The sequence below is a fragment of the Cornus florida genome, unplaced genomic scaffold, assembly GCF_030987335.1.
Source record: "Cornus florida cultivar Cherokee Brave unplaced genomic scaffold, ASM3098733v1 CherokeeBrave_3.0.0_Hap2_Chr08, whole genome shotgun sequence".
Classification (NCBI taxonomy): Eukaryota; Viridiplantae; Streptophyta; class Magnoliopsida; order Cornales; family Cornaceae; genus Cornus; species Cornus florida.
The window spans coordinates 52,582,061-52,605,758 of NW_026775578.1; the positions used below are offsets into that span (position 1 = coordinate 52,582,061).

General features: G+C 33.7%; 1 protein-coding gene and 1 long non-coding RNA gene across 2 annotated transcripts; one reads left to right on the plus strand and one right to left on the minus strand.

Annotated features, from left to right (window-relative positions):
* Positions 1-1,046: 1,046 nt before the first annotated feature.
* On the minus strand, positions 1,047-9,404 carry LOC132271724 (uncharacterized). Its single transcript, XR_009469776.1, has 3 exons — positions 8,690-9,404; positions 5,032-5,888; positions 1,047-2,929 (listed from the first exon to the last, which is right to left on the minus strand). It is a non-coding gene; the product is annotated as an uncharacterized LOC132271724 (long non-coding RNA).
* A 10,445-nt stretch (positions 9,405-19,849) lies between these two features.
* On the plus strand, positions 19,850-22,738 carry LOC132270252 (putative F-box protein At3g25750). Its single transcript, XM_059771440.1, has 3 exons — positions 19,850-19,853; positions 19,932-20,070; positions 21,547-22,738. The coding sequence occupies exons 1-3, from the start codon at positions 19,850-19,852 to the stop codon at positions 22,736-22,738; spliced, it is 1,335 nt and encodes a 444-aa protein (XP_059627423.1).
* The last annotated feature ends 960 nt before the right edge of the window (positions 22,739-23,698 follow it).

Here is a 23,698-nt window from a genome sequence, read left to right on the forward strand (position 1 = left end):
CATCATCTAGCACAATTTCAATTTCATTTCAAAACAACCAAACAGATAAATAAAAAATCAAATTTTCTCACCTTATTATCCGCAGGAAATCAGTCGGCCCAAATCGAAAGAACTTCCACAGCTAAGCCCTAATCAAACTCAGTTGAGCTTCAATAGCTGCTTTAGACTCCAATTTGAGCTCCTATGGGTGCTTATGCTTCATAATCAACTACATGCAATGATTAATTTTAGTCCTAACAGCATAGGTATGGCAAATATTTTTTTAAGCGAGAGTTCGGCACATGCTGATAAATTAGCTCTAATACACATATATTTATATATGTATAATATGTTTATATGTAGAGAGAGAAAGAAAAAGTTGAGATTGATTTTCCAGTTGAGGACTGGACTACATATTTCAATGAAAATTCTGTATTCTTGCTATGAAGTGAGAGAAGAGAGAGAGCTAGAGAGAGGGTGACTGCAAGAGAGAAACAAGAGTAATCTTTGAGAGAAGATAGAGTAAGAGAGGAATTCTCAGAGATAGATGATTGTTCTCTAAATTTTTTTGGGCTTGAACAGTTTTGTGTGTAGTGCGAGAGAGAGGAGAGACGGGTGTAGAGCAGGAAATATAAGTTTCACGGAAGAGTACTTTGGGTAACTGGGGGGAAATTAATAAAATAGTTTGAGCAGCGGTCACAATATCTCTTAGGCAGCAGTTAAGAGAAAAAGGCTGGCATAAAGGGGCTCCTGCAACAGTTTATTTATACCGCTGTTATACATCCACCATCATTTCCTCATTAACTTGCAGTAAGGATATATGATGAATTCAGTGCTAAGATTCTTGCCTGCAAAGAGAATAATAGATAAAAGCAAAACTCAGAATTCATTATAAAGTCAGGCTCATAGTACTGACAAAAGAAAATATACATACTTGCAGGAACCACTCAATCTAGCAAACCACAAATGCACATGCACGAAAAAGTTTTTGGAAAAGAGTACGTAGCAGATCCGGGACATACAAGAGAATGAGGGACTAATTCAAAGAAAGAGAAAACATTTGAAAAAAAAAAAAAAAAAAAAAATTTGATTACTGAAGCTACAGCTTCAAAAACCACTAAACATGTGTTAAACAAGTCGTTCGGTTTTGGCCTCGGCAGCTTTCACCATTAACAGAATGATATCAGAAGTACCAAGTTGTGCACTGAAATTAGATCTAATCATCTAAACCAGCAACCCAAATCTAAAGAATATATATATAAATTTGGCAAAGCATTTTAATCTTCACATGCTTTAAAGAACTACTGTGACAGATATACAAATAAAAACCTATACAGGGGAATCAATCAAATTATCTGCTGCTGATCAGTTTTGGCATCATAAGTGAAGACGACTACTCGTTAACCAAGTAGCTCAATAATAAGCTATTCATTCATCAACAATATATTTACATTCAACCAAACTCAGATCCATTTTTATGATCGAGCCCTCAAGAGTAAATCAAGACATGTCAGGGAATTTAAAAAATAAAAAATTCAAACAACTGCATAGGCTTCCTTCATGAATGTCATCCAATTCTTTAGTACATGAAAAGGAATCCACATTTGACTATACTTAATTATACTCTGGCAACCTCAAGAAATTGCCATACCACGTAACTAGCAAGCAAGGCTACTTGGCTGCAACCAAGCAGATCAAATATAAGAAAAATGTAGTCTAAAGAAAAGAATAGAAGAGAAATATATATATATATATATTCTAGCTCAGGAAATATTTATAATACAAATAAAGAAATGAGAAACAACCACAATAATATTTAATTAAAGGTCTTGCAAGCTTGATCTCACATTTTGAAAAAACAAGAGATAAAAATAGATTACTTTATCACAAAATGATAAGCAAAAAAAAACTAAATTAAAATAGATTTGACTAAAAGACAATCCAAAAACAAATTAAGTCTATACTCATTTTCCTAAAACAGTTGGCACAATCCGAATTGAGGGTGGCATATGGTTATGTGAAGGATCAAGGATGTAATGGGTCCCAATGCTTTCATTCTCTATGTTGAAGATACCAATGTTGCGGCACCCAGATGCGGGATAGTATACAATGATATTATAATCTTCTGTGTAGAATATTGAATTTGCCTGACATCCGGGCCATTTGGAAGTTGAAACACAAATGGAATGGTTATCTCCCCAAAACAGGGTGGTGTCTCCGCCCAAGTTGTTCACTTCAACCCGCATAGGCCAACCTTGCTCAAATTGCTCTAAGAGTAACTTGAAAACCTGAAATCTCTTTTTATCTAATGTAAGTCCAAGCTTCATCTCCTGCCCAAATAAATGCCAGGTTAGAACGACAACCATAGATGGCGGTAACAATATAGTCATTAGGATACGAAGTAGGGTCAACTAGCAATATAGTCTTTGCAACTTCAAGCTCAACCTTCGGAGGAACTGCGTCAATCTCGTATAAGATCTCACCATCACTATCACCGCCATTTTCATGAGGAGGTTCAAATTCTAAGCAGTCCATTATTGGAGGAAGCTCAATGGTGGCGCCAATAAAAAGGATTCATTAGAGTTACGCCCAAGGATTCTTCCACAGTAAACAGCCAACCATGTAAGGAACCAGAAAGCCTCTTTTTGTAAGGCACCCGTAAATGAAAATCATATAGCTCATTATGAGTGATGCTATATAGACTACGTCTTTTGTCGGTATCATCTTTCCAAGGCACCATCAAGAATGGAACTAGTCTAAAAAACTTATTTTGAATGAATTTAAGTTTGTTGTCAATTGCCACACACTGCCATGGTTTGCAAACCACACCAAATCGAACATATTCAGAAATGAAACCAACTTGTCCAGAATCATATCCGATAAGTTCTTTGGCAGGGATGCCCAATTTGACTCCTCCATTGAACTCATCATGTTTATCTCGCTAATAGCACTGCAATGTCAATCAAAGAATCTATATAATCACAATACATTATATCTGCAATACTCAATTCGAATGGGTTTACAATTTTAAACTAATTGATTCACAAAAAACTTGCTGCATATAGTATGAATTAGTCATTGGTGCAATACCTCTTTCATCATACACTGAAGATAACAGATTTGCTACTAACAAATTCGAAAAAACTATTCTAATAAAATTCATTTTCAACATTAAAATCTAATTGAGCCACTACCAAATCCAAATCCCATAAAAACTATATATATTGTGAATATGAACAACCAAAAAAAATTACATCAAGGCAGCAATATTATTTAATCTTTATATGAACATATATATTTACTAATCAGGAATTATATGAATTATATATATATATATATATATATATATATATATATATATATAGTATGTATATATATATATATATATATATATAGTATGTATATATAAGTTCTGGAATATATACACACACACACAAGTAGATCACACCAATCACTTGAAAAGGAGATATATTAGGGTTATACATCATATGAATATGAATACATGACCGAATAATAGTAAATTCAGCTAACAAAGTAGGTAAAAGTAGAATAAGAATACACACAAAGGTTGGAGCTTAAAATAAAGGAAAAGATCAACTCTTCTTTTCTATTTTCAATTCAAAAAACTAGAACACCTTCTGAATCGTGAAGAAAGGACTCAGTTGTTTTTTAAGCATTAAACAGATCAAAGGACTCACTGAAATGCAAAGAAATGTTGTTGTACTAAATCACCCCTTCACTGTTTGAGTTTGTAAATTTTTGAAAGATAGTTTGCATTTTGAAATTTCAGTTTAGGCGTCTGCTAAGTTGCAGGGGAGGAGGAACCTATACGGTTAAATTTTAAATGGTCACAAGTACTTTATTTTTTTCCTTCTTTTATCTAATTTACCAAAAAGTTATGAAATTAACATGACAACATAAAGCTCAAATTAGTGGATTCGGTAACTGTATTTAGCATACTGCTAATGATTATTGCCATTGGTAATTAAAGGCTAAAACTCATGCCAACATGCAATTGCAGAATCCAATAAATGGAGACTTGCTTATAGTGCAACAGAGAGATCAAAACTTACTCACCCAAATATACAATAATTGTTGCATCAAGTTTACACCAAAATAAGAATCACTTAACCAACTTCATTTAAGATTTATCACTAACAATCTATGCTTTCAAAAATCAACATCAGGTCAGAACACCTACTTTGTGAAACAAAGCTGATCAGATTACTTTGTTATAAACTGACTTCACATCAGTGTGTTTATGATCTGCATAATTGTGCAGAATTGTCTGCAATAAGAATCACATACAGAGGCATTTGACCAGTGCAGACAAACTTACCTTGGTAACTAAAACAGACAAAAAAGAAGGGCATTACTAGACCAAATCCGAAAATAGACTGCGTTAGTCCACAGGACACCTTTTGAGGTTACTCAACATGTTCTAATTTTTCTTCCATTAGATACAAAACTAGAAAATTATGCCAAATATGTGCAACAAAACAGGATTTAGAATTAGAAACCATGCTAAACCAATGGCTATGTTATGACCTGCATTACTTGTCAGCAGATCATGTCGATTGCAGGGCACTAAGCTTCCTTGGTGTATGCTTCTAACTTTTATCAAATTCTATTTACCTGGTGAAAAGGAGGTGAACTCCATGTACAAGATTCCATCCTAACAAAATTTCTATTATCCTCACCATCGGAATAACTTTTGAAAGTCCTTGGCATTATTCCAAAGCATCAAAACACGTGTCGTAAAGTCATGGATGATGAGATAAATTTTCTTCTGAGATTGATAACTCCTAAATGTTGCACTTGTTTATGCTACATACATTAAATGAAATATGTCTGTATGACAGTATAAATTACAATAAACATAAAGGAAAACCAGATCAATCATTTTTTTTCCTCAATCTTTTTCTTTCAGCTCTTAAAATGCAAAGAGTTCATACAAAAACTATAAACATCATCAAGCACAATTTTCATTTCATTTCAAAACAACCAGACAGAGAAATAGAAAATCATGTCCAGGAACTCAAATTTTCTTACCTTATTGCCTGCAGGATATCAGTCGGCACAAATTGAACACATCCATTGATGAAAACTTCAATAGTTGAACCCCAATCAAACATAGTTGAGCTTCAACAGCTGCTTTAGATTCCAATCCAAGCTCCCATAGCTGCTTATGCTTCATAATCGACTACATGCATTGATTAATTTTAGCCCTTAAAAGCACAGGTATGGCAAATATATTTTAAAGAGAGAGAGATAGAGAGAGAAACAGAGTTCGGTACATGTTGACAATTGATCTCTAATACACATATTTATATATGTATAATATGTTTATATGTAGAGAGAGAAATGAAGAGTTGATATTGATTTTCCAGTTACAGGACTATGTATTTCAATGAAAATTCTATTCTTGCTATGAAGTGAGAGAAGAGAGAGAATGGCTGCTAGAAAGAAATAAGAGTAATCTATGAGAGAAGACAGAGTCAGACAGACATTCTAAGAGATAGATGATTATTCTTTTTGGGCTTAAATAGCTTTGTGTGTAGTGAGAGAGAGACGGGAGAGAGACGGGTGTAGTGCAGGAAAGATAAGTTTCACGGAAGAGTACTTGGGGTAAGTGGGGGAAAACTAATAAAATAGTTTGAGTGTTGGTCAGCGGTGGCTAGAGAAAAAGGCAGGAATAAAGAGGCTCCTGCAGCGGTTTAGTTAGACCGCTGCCGATTAGTCCCACTCTGTGCTTCCAGCTTTCCTAAGTGAGTTAGTCAATAGTGAGTTAGCCGGTTAAGGGGTCTCTCGAGCCGGAAGTTCCGTTCACACTCCTATAAACATCTGCCATCATTTCCTTATTAACTTGCAGTGAGGATATATGATGAATTCAGTGCTACGATTCTTGCCTGCAAAGAGAACAATAAATGAAAGCAGAACTCAGACTTCGTTGAACAAGTCAGGCTTATAGTAAATCTGTTGCGTTATAGCAATTATCCAGGATGAAAATTCTCACTGTAGGAATCACTCAATCTGGCAACCATCTTTCATGCACAAAAAAGTTTTTGGAAAAGAGTTACTAGCAGATCCAGGACATACAAGGGATGAGGGACTAATTTAAAGAAAGAGAAAACATGTGTAAGAAAAAAAAATTATGATTACCGGAGTTGCAGCCTCAAAAACCACTAAACATGTGTTAGGAAGGTGGAAAGTCAAGTTGTTCGGTTTTGGTCTACACTGAAATTAAATCTAATCATCTAAACCAGCAACCCAATGCATCGGTAACAGATATTATACAAAATTTGGCAAAGCATTTTAGTAAAGAATATATAAGCAATCTTCACATGTTTTGAGGAACTACTGTAACAGCCATACATATAAAAACATATCCAGGGGAATCAGTTTTGGCATCACAAGTGAACACAACTACTCATTAATCGAGCGCTCAATAAAATGCTAAACATTGATCACCAATAGATTTACTTTCAACCAAACTCAGATTTATAATTATGATCGAGCCCTCGAGAGTAAATTCAAGATATGCCAGGGAATTAAAAAATCAAAGAACTACATCCGCTTCCTTCATAAAATGTCAATCAATTCTTTAGTAAATGAAAAGGAATCCACATTGCAACATGATAAGGAACCCACATTTGACCAAACTTAATTATAAACTGGCAACCTCAAGAAATTGCCATACCATGTACCTAGCAATCAAGCAACGCTACTTGGCGCAACCCAGCAAAATCAAATATAAAAAATGTGGTCTTAATTCTTGGCCGAAGGACTACTGACAGCACAATAGATGAGAGCTGGATTGCATTACAAGGACACTTTAACCATCAAGAATTATGATTCCATGTAATTTCCAACCCTCATTTTAAGGAATTTGATTCATGATGCTAATAGAGAAAAAAGACTGTAACTTTCTTCTACGGAAAAAGACAATAAATTTCTTAAAAGGAAAAAGACAGTAACTTTCTTATAAGAAAAAATGAATTGCAGCTCAAAAATATTTATAATACCATAAAAATTGAGAGAAACGCACAATAATATTTAATTATATGTCTTACAAACTTTATCTCACATTTGCCACAGTAAGAGATAAAAATAGATTTTTTTTCACCACATTAAAATGATAAGCAAAAAAGATTAAACAAATTAGATTGACCAAAAGTCATGTGAAACAAATTAAGTCTATACTGAATTTCCCAACACAGTTGGGACAATCCAAATTGAGGGCGGCATATGGCTATGTGAACAATCAAGGATGTAATGCGTCCCAAAGCTTCCATTCACTATGTTGAAGATACCCATGCCGCGGTGCCCAAATGGGGGATAGAATAAAACGTCAATAGGATCATCAATATAGTATATGGAATTCGGTTGGCATCTGGGCCATTTGGAAGCTGAAACACAAATGGAATGGTTATCTCCCAAAAACAGGGTTTCTCCACCCGAATTCTTCACTTTAACCAGCATATGCGACCCCTCCTCAAATTGGTCTAAGAGCAACTTAAAATTCTTAACCCTGAAGTTGCATGCTGTGAATCGTCTCCAAGTTTTAAAAACCTTTGTACAAGAAGGATTTACCGGTAGATGATTCAACAAGATACTTCTGTTCAGAATATGGAATAGTCTGCGTTGCAATCCCCTCCACTTGCGGAGCCTTACTCTCCCCAGCCCTTCTATTAGCATCAATCATTAGGATTCTATTTCTAATATCAACTGCAAAAATCCGGCATTTATAATATACGACATCAAAGATGGGCTTAAATCTCTCTTTATCTTTGTAAGTCCAAGCTTCATCTCCTGACCAAATAAATGCTAGGTTACAACAATCACCATAGATGGTGGTAACAATATAGTCATTGGGAGACGAAGCAAAGTTTGACAATATAGCCTTTACAACTTCAAACTCAGCCTCAACACCATCGTTGCCATTCTGATGATTTCTGAGAGGTCCATAATTGGAGGAAGCTCAATGGTAGCGCTAGAGAACGGATTCATTAGAGTTACGCCCAAGGATTCTTCCACCGTAAACAGCCAACCATGTGAGGAACCAAAAAACCTCTTTTTGTAAGGTACCTGTAACTAAAAATCATATAGCTTATTATGAGTGATGCTGCACAGACTACTCCTACTATTATCTTTCGAAGGCACCATCAAGAATGGAACTTGTGTGGAACATTTATTTTGAACAAATTTAACTTTGTTATCCATTGCCACAGACTGCCATGATTTGCAAACCGCACCAAATCAAACATATTCAAAAAGCGAAACCAAATCGTCTAGAATCATAAAGCGATGCCCAATCTGACTCCTCGATTGTCATATCCAGTAAGTTCTTTGGCAGGGATTGTGAGGTCTTATACAAGATTGGTGCGATATTGGTGCAATACCTCTTTCATCATACACTGAAGATAACTGCTACTAACATATTTGAAAAAACTATTCTAATAAAATTAATTTTCAATATTAAAATCTAATTGAGCCACTACCAAATCCAATTCCCATGAAAAAAAACTATATATATTGTGAATATGAACAATCAAAACAAGTTAGGCTGCAATAATCTTAATCTTTATATGAATATATAAAGTATGCATATATAACTTCCGGAATATTAATACATAATAGTAAATTTAGCTAAGAAAGTAGGTAAAAGCAGAATAAGAATATAGGGTTTATTTGTCTTTGGAAAACCAACCTATTCCTCTGTTGTACTTGTCGAGTACAGAAATCACTCCGAAGATTCATTAGGATATCTTGCAGCTCCACGTCGGCACCTCCCCTTTGCTAACGCCGATGGCTTTCCCGCAGTCACCGTCTCACAGTCGCCGTGCTGCAACAATCCCCACCCAACAGATGGAAGAAGCGTTTGGAACAAGCGACAATGAGCACGGCATCGGAGATGGAGACACGCGCTGTCTGCAAGTGAGGCGACAGCAAGTTCACAGCGGTGATGAGGTCGGGACGGCGATATTGAGAGAGAATGTGGCTGAGGACGCGGCGGTGGTGAAATTGAGAGAGAAGGCGGGTGGACTGGCGGCATTGCGCAGAGAGAGAGGAGGGGGAAACGAAAGTGGGTTAGGGTTTTTTTTACAAAATTACATTAACGAGGATGACGACTTCCTCTAGCATCAGTGGCGAAGTGGCAATGAGAACGCCAATCACCTCTAGCACCAGCGGCGATGAGGACCACGACCGCCTTGTTCTCAAATCCATCCCTCTCCGCACTGACGATGACATCCTCAACGACTCTGTATCATCTTCCCTTACTCATTCTTCACTGTCTCGCTCGTACCTTCCACGCCCACGCTTCCCATCAGATCGCGTAAGAGGTTTTTGTCTTAGGCTATGTTTGGTGTGGGTTCGAAGGGAAGGATAACAGTTGGGATAATTTTAACCCTAGTATTTGATTGATTAACGAATAAAAAGAGAAGAAAGGATCATGTTTGGAAAAAGAAAGAAAAAGAAAGAGAAGAAAATTATGTTAATAAAATTATTATTATACCTTCTAATATTTTAAAAGATAAATTTATAAATGTAGTTATAAGGGTGATCACATATTCAATCGGTTCGGTTTGAGGTAAAGTTCAATCATAAACGATCCTTACGAATTGGAGAGATTTGAAACCGAACCGATCCGGATCTTCAATTCGAACCAAACCAATCCGTGAATTAACGAATCAGTTTGGGTGAATTGGGCTTTTCAAATAGCCCAATATAATTATACTTTATGGCCCATTAAAATCTCAAATTAGTATTAAAAACTAGTACTTAAAATTAGAAAAATAAAATAAATTTGTAAATCATATACCGGGTAACATGCTAACACTGATAGCAATAAAATTTGTAAATCATATACCAAATAAGAACAATAGATTTGTAAATTATATACTTAATAACTGGCAATATAAATTATCCAAATAAAATAATGAATAAAAAAAATAGAAATATAGTAAGTATATTCAATATTGTATATATATATATATATATATATATATATATATATATATATATATAATGTTAATATATTATTTAGACAACGGTTCGGATCGGTTCGAATTAGTTTTTTCAGGGCTTAATCCGTTAACCGAACCGTGAATTGTGGATTGCTATTTTTCTAAACCATCACCGAACCATGAGATCTGAAACTAAACCAAACCACACGGATCAGATTGGTTCGAACCGGATTAACATATTGACGGATTATTTGTTCACCCCTACCTGTGGCCCAAGGCTGATGGGCCACCAGAAAAGAAAGAAAATATTTTTAGGGCAAATCATTTCAGCCTCACCAATCGCCTCCATCTCTATTCTCGTTGTCGACTTTGAACTTACCATCTCTCTCTCTATCTCACTCTCTCTGCAACTGCAAACTACAAGAATCAGAAGTTCAAAACCCATATATTTCAGTTTATATATCTGTCTGCACGAATCAAAAGTTCAGAACCCATATCGGCATATCATTTCAGATTGTTCAAAAAATCAAAACCCATATCTTTCAGTTTCCATCGCCCGCTGTTCGTCGTCGTTCGCAAGCTTCAGCCGCTGGCCCTCTGTCCATCAACTCTCAAGCTTGCCCCCCCCTCTCTCTCTCTCTGCAACTGCTAAGTTGTACCTATAGGTTTTGTTTTATTTTAATTTTTTCTACATCAACTAATCAAGGTCCGTAATTCTTGTTTTGCAAACTAAATTCACATGTAATCAAGGGCAGATTTGGCATCAGAAATCACACACCAAACCTCTCATTCCTTTTCCTTCTATTTCCTCCCATTTTTTGGAGGATTACAAAACTTACTGTTAAGCCTATTTCTATCCCTCCAAAACCCTCCATTCCCTTCCCTTTCCCTTCCTTCCAACTTTTAGCCACAAACATGTTTTTTTATCACCCTCCATAACCTTTCTTTTCTTTTCCTCCCATTTCCACTCTACCAAACTGAGCCTTAGGGTTTGGTTTGTGACGGTTGTGTGGCTTGTAAAGAAACGGTGAAGGGAGTCTCGATTTTTAAGGTTTTAGTTTGGGATTTTTTTTTTTTTTCATTTTTGATTTTATACATTTATTAGTATAAGGGTAGCTTTATCATTTTAAAAATATAGTGCTAACATGTGTTCATCACGTGCCTAATTCGTGGCAACTTTACCCGTGAATAATAATTGGCCAGAGAAATCAAGCGTAACTTCATCAGTGGGTAATTTTTGCAATTTTAAAAATATAGTACTAGTATGTGTTCATCACGTGTCTAATTGGCTAGATAAATTAAACGGAACTTTATCGGTGGGTAATTTTTGCAAAAAAAAATAGATAGTTTAAAAAGTTAACAGTAAAAGTAGTTTAGGAAATTTTTTTTAAGAAGAGAGTAAAATTTAGGAATATTTGCACTCTGTCCTAATGACATTGATCAACTCTCTGAACCCACTCCAGTGGAGATAGTAATTTTTGACAATCAATCAATTATGAAATCTATTTTGGTCCTTGCAAATTTAGTAGTGGTGGTAGCCCCCTCCTATGGTAGATGCTCATGAACACACCCAAATGGGTTTTTACAAAAAAGAGAGAGAAATTCTGTTTTTGGGTATTATTTGTGTGCGTGTATATATATAATATATGTGATTTGTTGTTGAGAGATGAGAGGAGAGGAGATGAGAGAGGTATGGTGGTGTGGTAAGCGCTGAATATTTCATATTCAAGCGCCCTTAATTGCATATTTTAGTCTATTTACTTTATCAATAAAATGTATATTATTGGCTTTTGTGTGTTTTATCTATTTTCAAGGCTTATCTCCAAAAAGGAATAAAAACAAAGTTTTAAGAGACCTCAATGAACATGGTTCATGGCGAGTTGAAGAATCAACTAAAGTGATCCTAAGTCCATAAGCAAGCTCAGCTTAAGGAAGTCGATCCAATAAGCTGGGCAAGAAAGATGAAGTGCATTCCAGAAGAACAAGGCTGGCGTCCGGACGTAGCCTCCAAAAGCATTCTTGGTGTCCAGACGCCCTGTGTAAACGTGGCTCATCAATTGCAATTTCAAAAGAAGAAATTCCAGTAGCCAAAGAAATTTGCGTCCAAATGCCCACATCTGTATTTGAACGTCCCATGCCACAAGGCTGCAGCATAGGCACCCCAACGAGCGCAAGGCACATAGTATGACAAGTTGCGTCCGAACGTCAACCTGCGAATAAATATGTTGATTCAAATTTTCAGTTATTTATCTCTCTCCTCCACTTGAATGCACGAATTTTGTGGGAATTTTGAACTAAAGTCTGACTAGGGGGAGCTATATACATATCTTTATATTGTATCTTTGATATTATTCATTGAATCATTCAAATTTGTATAATTCTAGAGAGAGAAACTGAGGAAATAGATAGGGTTATTAAGTGTTCTTGAGAGGGGCTGTTATGGGGTTGAAGATGGAGACTTTCTCTTCATTCCTTGGGGCTTTCCACCACTAGAATGAGCTTAATCCCCTATAAGGGGGATTGAGGTAGCCTTTACCAAATAATCATGTAGTTTTTGTATTTCAATTTGGGAAATGATATTATATGTAATTGATTTCATGAATAAGATGATGGTCTACATTTAATTAGCGTTTTTACATAGAAATGGTGTATGATCTTAATTGAATTCCTATACGAGTACGTTTATATGCAATTCTTGTCTTAAAACCATATTTACACAATCATACTCTTGATATTCTCATAGTTACAATGAGGATTGAATTCATGAAATGGATTTATTGCCATGTTATGTAGGAATTTGGATAAATTATGCTAAGGGAAGATGGACCATGTTACACCTTTAGGTTAATTTAGTTAGGTAGATGGTTCATGCCTACTAAAGATAGTTTATACTAGATGTTTTACTTTCATGTGCTAAAAATTATAATTTCAGAACCTTGATAAGTCATGCCCAGGAAAGATGGCTCATACCACAATCTAGTTTAGGTGAATGAGTCATGCCAACTAAAGATGGGTTATGCTTAGTTTTGAATTGTATGAATTTTCTGGAAATTGTTGTAGTTGTTGTATGCATCTACACATTATAGTTATATATAATTGTTTTCTCCAAGTTGATTACATAGTAGCATGATTATGATGTTTCGATGAACTCGATTGCCTAGTCTCTTCTCTTTATTAATTCAAACATTTGAATTCGTTTTAAATTCTATTTTAAGTTCATTATATGCTAAGCAACAAACAAACCAATCTTCAATCCAAATTGTGACACTTGACAAATCTAAATTAAACTTTAAATTTTGATTGCTGTAAGTTAGCAATCTTCGTGGATCGATACCCTTGCTTTGCCATTTTCTACTTGAATTTTGTGCTATAGTTAATGGTTTATTATTGATATGCTTGTGGCACACATCATGGTGGCGGTAGTGGGTGGAGATGGCGGTGACTAGAGAAGGTGATAGTGGGAGTAGATGGAGAGGATAGAGGCAGGTGGTTATAAGCAAACCCAAAATGGGTTTTTCTACCTAGGATTAGGTATTATATATATATGAGATTTGATGTTAAGACTTAAGAGTGAGAGGAGAGAAAGAGGGAGAGGTGATATGGTGGTGGTGGCAACTGTGGCTGGAGATGGCAGTGGGCTGGAGTTGGCGATGATGAGTGGAAGAAGAAAGAGGGGAGAGAATAATTGACTTTTTAGGATATTTTTTATTATAAAATTAATTACAAATAGGGGTAGAATGGATTTTTTTGTAATCACATTTAACATTTGTTAGACCACCAACGGCTTCAAGGGAGGTGAGAGCAATAAACATATCTAATTTGACAAAATTTTAAGAAAGGTCAGTATAATTTACCTATTTTTTTTAGGTAAAGTACAGAAACACCCCATGAGGTTTGGGATAAGGCCATGCAGATACAAGTTTGCCTATTTTTGGACAACCACACCCCCTTGTGAAATTTGTCATCTAAACAGAGCTTTAAAACATGTGAAAAGTCCACTTTACTCTTCCCTATTTTATTAATTTTAATTATAAAATATCAAAATACTTAAATGACCAAATTACCATTGCCTCTTTCTCTCAATTACCCTATGCCCCCTCTCTCGATATACACCCGTCTACTGTGCAGTCGCCACCACCCGTCCACTGCACCGCCACCGCCGATTAGTACCATCACCATTCCTCACCGACGCCGTTTAGTACCATCACCGCCACGCCAGATCTCCTCATCGTTCTGTCCAAGTCCCCCCAGTTTAAGCTCGGATGTCGCTGACTTCTATGGACGACGCAACACGGAGCTCCATTGCTCCATCTCTTCAACCATAACCGCCGCCATCATCTCCCTCCTCAACCACATCCGCGGCCACCATCAACCCCGATTTGAATCTTTTGCAGGATATATATACGTATGTATATGTTTTGGGACCCGATCTGAACCTTCAAAGCGTTGAGCGATGGTATATATCGTCACTGTCGTCGAAGAGAAGATGTTGCCCTTGTAATTGATGGCGTCGAGTGATGATAGTCGGTGACTGTTGTGGTGGCAGCGGATTCAGCGATTTTGGCCTGGTCGAAGTTAGTGACTTAAACAATTGCTTCACCGCAAAGTTGGGGTGGTATGTGTGTGGGTGCGGCGGTGGGTGCAGTGGGTGTTGTGTGGCGGTGGTTGTGCTGGTAGGTGTTGTTGTGGCAGTAGCAGTGGGTATTATGGTTGCGCGTGGTTGAGGTAGTGGCAGTGGCGTTGGTGGTGTAGTGTATATATATATATATGTATGTATCTATATTTTAAAATAGAAGGATGAAGGAAGAGAGAACGGAGAAAGGAGAGAAGAAAGAAATGGGTTACTAAGGTTAGAAGGGTAATTTTAAAATTTAAATTGGTCAATATAAAAGTCAGAGGGCAAAAATATCAATTCATTATTATTGCGGTGTCTCTGGTAACTGTATGAAACTTGAGGGGATGTCATTATCCAAAAATAGAGTAAGTTGTATATCTATGTTAATTTTTTGACAAACTTCAATGGGTGTTGTTGTACTTTAACCCCCCCTTTTTTTTTTCTTTATTTATTTATTTTTAACATTTACACCATATATTCCAAACAACGCACGTTTTCCTAGATAAACTTATTATTAACCACTCCTCTCTTTTTTTTTTTTTTTTTCATGTCATGTGATCAGGTTCATATGAAACCAAGGCACACAAGTTGTGTGTGTATATATATATATATAGGTTTACCCATAAATGTTTTTTTTTTTTCCTTTCCTTTTCTTTTCTTTTCTTTTCTCTTATTTTATTTCTAAACCATCCCTCTTCCTATTTAAACTTTTACCCACTACGGAGCATTACCACGTAAATGCAACCAAGTATTATAAAAAAAACATTTTTTTTTTTTTTTTTTTTTTTTTTTGAGTTTTTACAAGTGAAATGGATCATTTTATGAGTTATTGTTGACAAGTTAAAAGGTAAATTAGTCATTTTTTGATACTACGATAATTTGTTGACGAGTTGTTGTTTTATTAGTGGTTGAAGATATCTATTGTTTTTAAACACATTGTCAATGTTATGTGTTATTTTTTTTTGACTTATGATGATTTACAATTATGTGTAATTGCTTAAAATATAAATTTTAATATTTATTTAAAATTAATATTTATATCTTATGATTAAAAATAACTTAAATGAGAAATTGCATCTCCTTAAATTTTATTATTTACTCTTAGAAATTTGTTTGTTGCTAATGAATGTGAAAAAGATAACACATTTTATTTCATAAATATCTAAAATTTAAATTAGTCAAAATAAGTTACTAACTAATTATTCAATTACTCAAAACAAATTGCTAACTAATTATTTGTAAAAGGGTTAATATTTATATCTTATGATTAAAAATAACTTAAATGAGAAATTGCATCTCCTTAAATTTTATTATTTACTCTTTGAAATTTGTTTGTTGCTAATGAATGTGAAAAAGATAACACATTTTATTTCATAAATATCTAAAATTTAAATTAGTCAAAACAAGTTACTAATTAATTATTCAATTACTCAAAACAAATTGCTAACTAATTATTTGTAAAAGGGTTATGTATAAACTATTATCTATATCAATTGATACTATTATTACAGTTTCAATATTTCAGTAATTATTTATAAATATAAAAAATATTTATTAATTAATATAGAAGAATTTTTAAAAGAGTTTCTATAAAACTCTAACACAAATTACCTATTTAGTATGAGTTTTTATTTTTTCAATTAATATAAAGTGTTTAGAAGAGTTTCTATAAAAATACTCAATAATTAAAATTAAATTAAATTAAAAGAGTTTCTATAAAATTCTAACACAAATTACCTATTTAGTGTTTAGAAGAGTTCCTATATGAAAAACTCAAATTAACTATTTATTATGAATTGTTTAATAAAATAAAATCTAATTAAATAAGAAAATATATATATATATATATATACACACATCATAGTAGAGTTAAGAATTTCTATAAAAATCTGACACAAATTACCTATTTATTATGAGTTTTTATTTATTTTTAATTAATATAAGGTGTTTAGAAGAGTTTCTATAAAACTCAAATTATATATTTATTATGATTTTTTTTTAATAAAAATAAATCTAATTAGACAAAAAAATATATAATTTATCGTTGTAAAGATTTTGTAAAGTTATTATCATTATTTAATCTTGTAATCTATTTATCTTAATTAATATATCAATGTAATTATTTTAAGAAATTAATTTTAATTATCATCGAGAAATCTAATTAAAAAAATAAATAATTTAGTCGCTTTAATTAGACAAGAAAATTTATCTATCTATAGATTAAAAGTACAAGGAGTGTCAATAATTTCAAATCATTATTAAAAATAAAAAAATAATTCATATTTTATTTTATTATTTATCTTATTATTATATTTTCTTCAATTTTGTTAAGTTAGCGATAATCAGGTTAATAACCAAGAAATCTAATTGTGTGGTCTGTGTCCCAGCATTTTGCTTTGCTACGTGAGCGTGATCGAGTGCTGACTGAGATATTGTCCCTGTCCCTGGCCCTGGTCCTGCCCAATCCCCCATCTGGATCTCACAAACGCCGTCATCCTTCTCTTGTTTAACATTTTAACTAAAACTCAATAAAAAAATTCAATTAAAAAATTATACTTCTCTTGTTTAATATATATATTAGAAAACCGTACTTCTCTTGTGGATATATATATTAGAAAACCATATTTGTCTTCTTTAACATTTTAACTAAACTCAATAAAAAAATCCATCAAGGTGAACATATAAAATTAAAATATATGCAACAAACAAAAGAAAGAAAAAGGAAATAATATAAAAGGGTAAATAATATGTCGCGCAAGCCACTGTTGTAATTAATGCATCTTTTCTTATTTTATTGGAACTATGAAATTGCAACTGATTGATAAGATATTTAAAAACTTACCTATTATTACAGAAGTTATGTATACAAATCTTTTTATTTTCTTTTTGCCAGTTATTTTACATGTTTTTGTCCTTTAGTTTAATTAGAACACAACTTCAATAATAAGTTAAGTTTTTTAACTAATTGAAACACAAATAATAGGTAGGTTTTGATAAGCGAAGATATTAACATAAAAAATTATCGTAATTATACACACACACGTCCATATAAATATATCGTAATTATACACACACACGTCCATATAAATATATATATATATATATATATATATATATGCGTACACATATGAATCAATTTATGGTTTTTTCAGATTTATACTTTTTATTATAATCTATCTATCCCTATAATACATTTTAAAAGAGTAATAATACCCTGACTAATCCTTGTTGTATTAGAATTCTTAGAAGTTTTTCATTTATTCCTTTCTTGATTAGGGGAGGAATTGTAAGCAACTATATATATACACACACACACACGCGCAAACACATCGACACAGCTTCATAAATCTCACTGTACTCATTGTTAATTGTGGAAGTTATTATTGCATACTTTGGTAATTAGTTCTTTAAACTATTCATATTCTTTATTTTCGTTCTCTTTTTTTATTTACTTATTCCGTTTTAAGATTATAATGTTGTTTCTTATTGTTTTTTACCTACTTTGCTATTATTCGATCATGTATTTATATTCATATGTTTAAATAGTTTCATATATAATTTTAATATATCATCAACTAATTGTATCATTTTATATAAATAAAATAAAAATACTTTATTTTAGTAGATTATATAACTACGTGTTGAAAAAAAAAAAAATAATAATAATCACTTTGCGTCAATATTAGCTTCTGCCATGAAACACAAACGTCTTGGTTCAGTTCTGGAACAAGTAGATACTGTGCGCAATTTCAGCATTGGCGGGGGTTTAACATGCAATTTACTGACTTTTATACATCATCCTTAATCCCTAAAAAATTTAAGTAGGTTGTTCAGACTTCAAAGAGTGTCTTTCTATTACTTGCAATTTAAGGGTAATTTGAGGATTACTTGAAAATATACATATGCCAAAAAAATGTGATCGGGAGATTGGGAGGGTCTTTTTCACATTGATATAGATGACGGTTCAATTTACAATTCCAAATAGTTTAGGGTATATTTTTTCAGGATTTTATGCACTTTTGCCTTATTTTTGTTTTCAAAACTTGATTCTTATAGTGGTAATTGAATTTATACTTTATCCTTTTCAAACTCCAGTTGCTTGATAAATTGCTATTAGCGGTTGAAGATAATCTATTGATATATATATTATTTTAAAACATATTATCAGAATTGTGTGTTAATATATATATATATTTTGACCTATTATGATTTACAATTATGTCTAATTGCTTATAATAAGAATTTTAATATTTATTTAAAATTAGTATTTATATCTTATGATTAAAAATAACTTAAATAAGAAATTACAACTCCTTAAACTTTATTATTTACTCTTAGAAATTTGTTTGTTGCTAATGAATGTGAAAAGGACAACAATTTCATAAACATCTAAAATTTAAATTAGTCAAAACAATTTACTAATTAATTATTTAATTACTCAAAACAATTGCTAACTAATTATTTGTAAAAAGGTTATATATATATATATATATATATATATATATATATATATATATAATTTTGTATATGAAAAATTAATTAAAATTATAAATTAAATTTTGAGTTTCGAGCACCTGCTTTTTACTAATAATATGATTATGTAAAAATGTTAGTTAAGGAAGTTATCAATAATGATTTTGTTAAAATGTTAGTGAAGATGTAATTATTATTATTTCATATATATATATATATTTTATTTAAGATTGCATGTTAAACCCCAACCCATGCATGATACACCACTATCACCGCTCCATCGCCCTCACACCGTTGTCGCTTTGGTGAACGATTCATCACCACTATTGACTCCCTTGTGGTCGTCGCCGTCAACATCTCTGGTCTCGAGGCAACCTTCCTGTGATGACGCGACGGGCTTCTCAACCATCGCCTCGTCTTTGTGGGAGAATTCATCGCCGCCACGACAAAGCAATTTCGGATCAGAATTGCAGAATCGCCTCGTCTTCGCCGGATCAGAATTGCAGAGACCATCTGCAAACCCTTTTCATCAAGATCTTCACCAAACTCGCCCGAATCGGAACGAGGATCGAACTTGTCGTGGCATGATTTCATTGAACGAGAATTGAACCAGATCCGCTGCCGGAAAAGTACGATTTCATTGTCCGGCCGGTGATTGGCATCGAGGGATCGACCGTTTCGCCGTCGCATGCCGCCCTTTGCGATTACAGACTTGAGGACAACTCGTGACATGATTTTTCGATGATGTAGTGCAAGCGCTGTAACCCAATTGCTGCCACCGGTGCGATTGTTTATGAATTTCTCTAACTTGGGTATGGGTATTGTGACGGGATGGGATTTTGGGTTTGGTTTTAGGTGGGGGTGGTGATCGAGGTGTTGGGTGGGGGCGGTTGTAGCCGCCGGTTCGCAGTTTGGTTTTGGGTGGGGTGGTGGTTATGGAGGTGTTAGGGTGGGGGCGGTTGCAGCTGCTTGTGCTGGCATTGTTGTCACCGTTGGAGAGGCGGTGGTCTGGATGTCATCAAAGATGCCGTTCCGGTTTCCTTCAATTTTCTGGCCACCCACGCACAGTGGTCGGCGGCGGCGGAGGCAAAAGTCATGCTTACATGGTTTGATGTTGCTCAATCAAACCAAAAATGTAATATATCTGGCGATGGATCGCGATTGGCAACCCAATCGCAAGAGCACGATCACCAAACAAACCAATTCGCCACCGTTAAATTCTGAACCCATAATTGCCAAACCTATATGATGTTGGTATTATAAATATTTTAATTTTAAGATTAAAAATGTAAATTTACCTACATGCACAATATCGATGTGATTTGTGTAATTTGCCCTTATTTTTATTATAATATATCTATCCTATTAGAATTCTTGGAACTTATTTTTATTATAATATATCTATCCTATTAGAATTCTTGGAACTTATCCTTTATTCCTTTCCTGATTAGGGGAGAAATTGTAAGCAACTAAATATATATATATACATCTACGCAGCTTCATAAGTCTCACTGTATTCATTGTTAATCATTGTTAATCGTGGAAGTTATAATTGCAAGCTTTGGTAAGTTCTTTAAGCTATTTATATTCTTTATTTTCTTTCTTTTATTTGTTTTTATTTACTTATTCCGTTTAAGATTATAATATTATTTTTTATTGTATTTTTACTTATTTTTCCATTATTCCATCATGTATTTATATGTTTAAATAAATTCATGTATAAACTTAATATATTATTAACTAATCATATCATGTTACATAAATAATTTTTATTTTTTATTTTAGTGAGTTTAATTTATCACTCCGTGTGGTGGAAAAAATAAAAATCATTACGTGTCAATATTAAGACTTGCTATGAAACACAACCGGCTAAGGGTATTGCGATACAGTTTTGGAACGACAAGGATATTGTGTGCAATTTCCTTAAATAAACTCTCGTTTTTCTATTTAAGGAAAGATTATATCTTTATATAACGAAATAAACTCTGGACATTTATACATCTACTACTCATAAGGTTTGCATCCCCGCCAAGTGTGAAGTTTAAGATTATTTAAGGTAAGTTGTTTTGATTGTTTATATTCAATATATATATATATATATATATATATATATTTTTTTTTTTTGATATTGTTTTTATGGGTTGGGACGGATTGTGACTTGAATTTGGTTGTGGCTCAATCAGATTTTAATATTGAAAGATTAGTTTTTTCAGATTTATTAGTAACCAGTTTGTTATGATGAAAGAGGCATTACACCACTAACTTATTCATACTATATCCTGGTTAACCACCAATAAGTTTGTTAAGTTATTTATTTATTTATTTTGTGAATTATTTAGTTTAAAATTATAAATCCCGTTTGAATTTTTGCCAATTATTTGAGTATTGTAGATATAATGTAAGTTATTAAAATTATAAATCCCATTTGAATTTTTGCCAATTATTTGAGTATTGTAGATATAATGTAAGTTTTTGTGATTATTTAGATTCTTTGATTTGTTGACATTGCAGGAAATTAATGGGCTCAATGGAGGAGTCAGATTGGGTATGGCTTCCAAAGAACTTATTGGATATGATTTTGGACAAGTTGGTTTCGCTTTCTGAATTTGTTCGATTTGGTGCGGTTTGCAAACCATGGCAATCTGTGGCAATGGAGAACAAACTTAAATTCGTTCAAAATAAGTTGTCTAGACAAGTTCCATTTTTGATGGTGCCTACGGAAGATAATAGTAACGTAAGACGTAGTCTATATAGCATCACTGATAATAAGTCATATGATTTTCAGTTACGAGTGCCTTACAAAAAGAGGCTTTCTGGTTCCTCATATGGTTGGTTGTTTACTGTGGAAGAATCCTTAGGCGTAACTCTAATGAATCCGTTCTCTGGCGCTATCATTGAGCTTCCTCCAATTATGAACCTCTTAGAAGTGGAACCTCATCCTAATCACATTGATGTTAGGCCTCTTGAGGTTGAGTTTGAAGTTATAAAGGCTATATTGTCAGCCGACCCTGCTTCGTCACCTAATGACTATATTGTTGCCGCCATCTATGGTGATTGTTGTAACCTTGCATTTATTCGGGCACGAGATAAAGCTTGGACTTACATAGATAAAAAGAGATTTAAGCCCCTCTATGATGTCATCTATTATAAAGGCCAGATTTTTGCAGTTGATAATAAATATAGTGTCATAATGATTGACCTTAATAAAAGGGTGGGAGAGAGTAAGGCTCCACAAGTGGAGGTAATTGAACTCCGGACTAATGTGTATGGTGATCCGACATATCTTGTCGAATCATCTAGTGGGGATTTACTCTTTGTACAAAGGTCTTACGAATTTAGAGACGATTCACAATATGCAACATTAGGGTTTGAGGTTTTCAAGTTGCTCTTAGAGCAATTTGAGCAGGGTTCGCCCATGCAACTTAAAGGGAAGAACTTGAAGAACTTGGGCGGAGACACTCTGTTTTTGGGAGATAATCATTCAATTTGTGTTTCAGCTTCCAAATGGTCTGGATGCCAACCGAATTCCATATACTATACCGATGATAATATTGACATTCTAAACTATCCCTCGTTGGGGCGCCGTGACATTGGTATCTTCAACATAGAGAATGGAAGTTTTGGGACACATTACAACCTTGATCCTTCACACAACCATATGCCTCCTTCAATTTGGATCCTGCCAACTGTGTTAGGAAAGTGACTACGAAAGTAATTTCTTGAGTGTCCATTTAGTCCAATCTATAGTTTCTTTTGTTTTTTGTTTTTTGTTTTTTTGTTTTTTTTATTGTTTTGTGCTGAAACAAATCTATTTTTTACTCCAATCTATTCTGAAGTTATATTAAAATGTAAGATCGTGGTTCTGAGACTTCTAAATAAATATCATTTGTAGTTGGTTCTCGTAATTTATTTATCATTATCATAAAATATGACTAGAGATCGAATTATTTATTTATATTGTTAACATAGAAGTGCTTTGTTTTTGTTTTTTTTTTTTTTTTTTGTCTGTCAGCATCATGAATAATATTCCTTAAAATCAGGGGATGGAAACACTTAAACAATGCTTGATAATCAAATTATCTTACATAATGAAGTATGAGTTAGAGGTTCTTGAATTTGAATTTTGAATTTTGCTCTTGAGAAGATGACTGGTATGAAGTTAGTTGTATTCTATGCTACTGAAGTATTGTTCTCTGCCAATTTGATCCATAGCAAGTGATAAGAGTTGTCAAGAAAGGTACTTAAAGTGGCACATCCCACACATATATGTTGTTCCTTCACTATATCAAACATGCAGCACTTGCTAGATTGCTACACCATTCACCAATGGAATCCTCACACAAAAAGTGAGATCCTAACAACCATCCTCTCCATCACAACTTCCGGTATCTTCTCATCGTCATCGTTGTTCCCATAATATCTTTTTCCGGTGACTGTCCTGTTGTTTGGAATGCTCTAGCTTTTCTGTCGGTGCGAGTGCTATGGCAAAGCCTTTGGCTTCAGCAAGCAACTTCCATGTGTTTTGAATGGAAGTATGGATTTTTAATGGTTTTTGGATAGAGGGTTGGGGCTTCAGCAAGCAACTTCCATTTTAATTTATTAAGAGATAATGTGACCGCCACTCAAACTATTTTATTAATTTTCCCCCAATTACCCAAAGTAC

What these genes read in the sequence shown, in the direction of transcription:
- LOC132270252 (XM_059771440.1), top strand. An exon ending in TCATCAAAGATGCCGTTCCG is followed by an intron (nt 20,071 to 21,546) that starts GTTTCCTTCAAT and finishes TTGACATTGCAG; the next exon opens with GAAATTAATGGGCTCAATGG.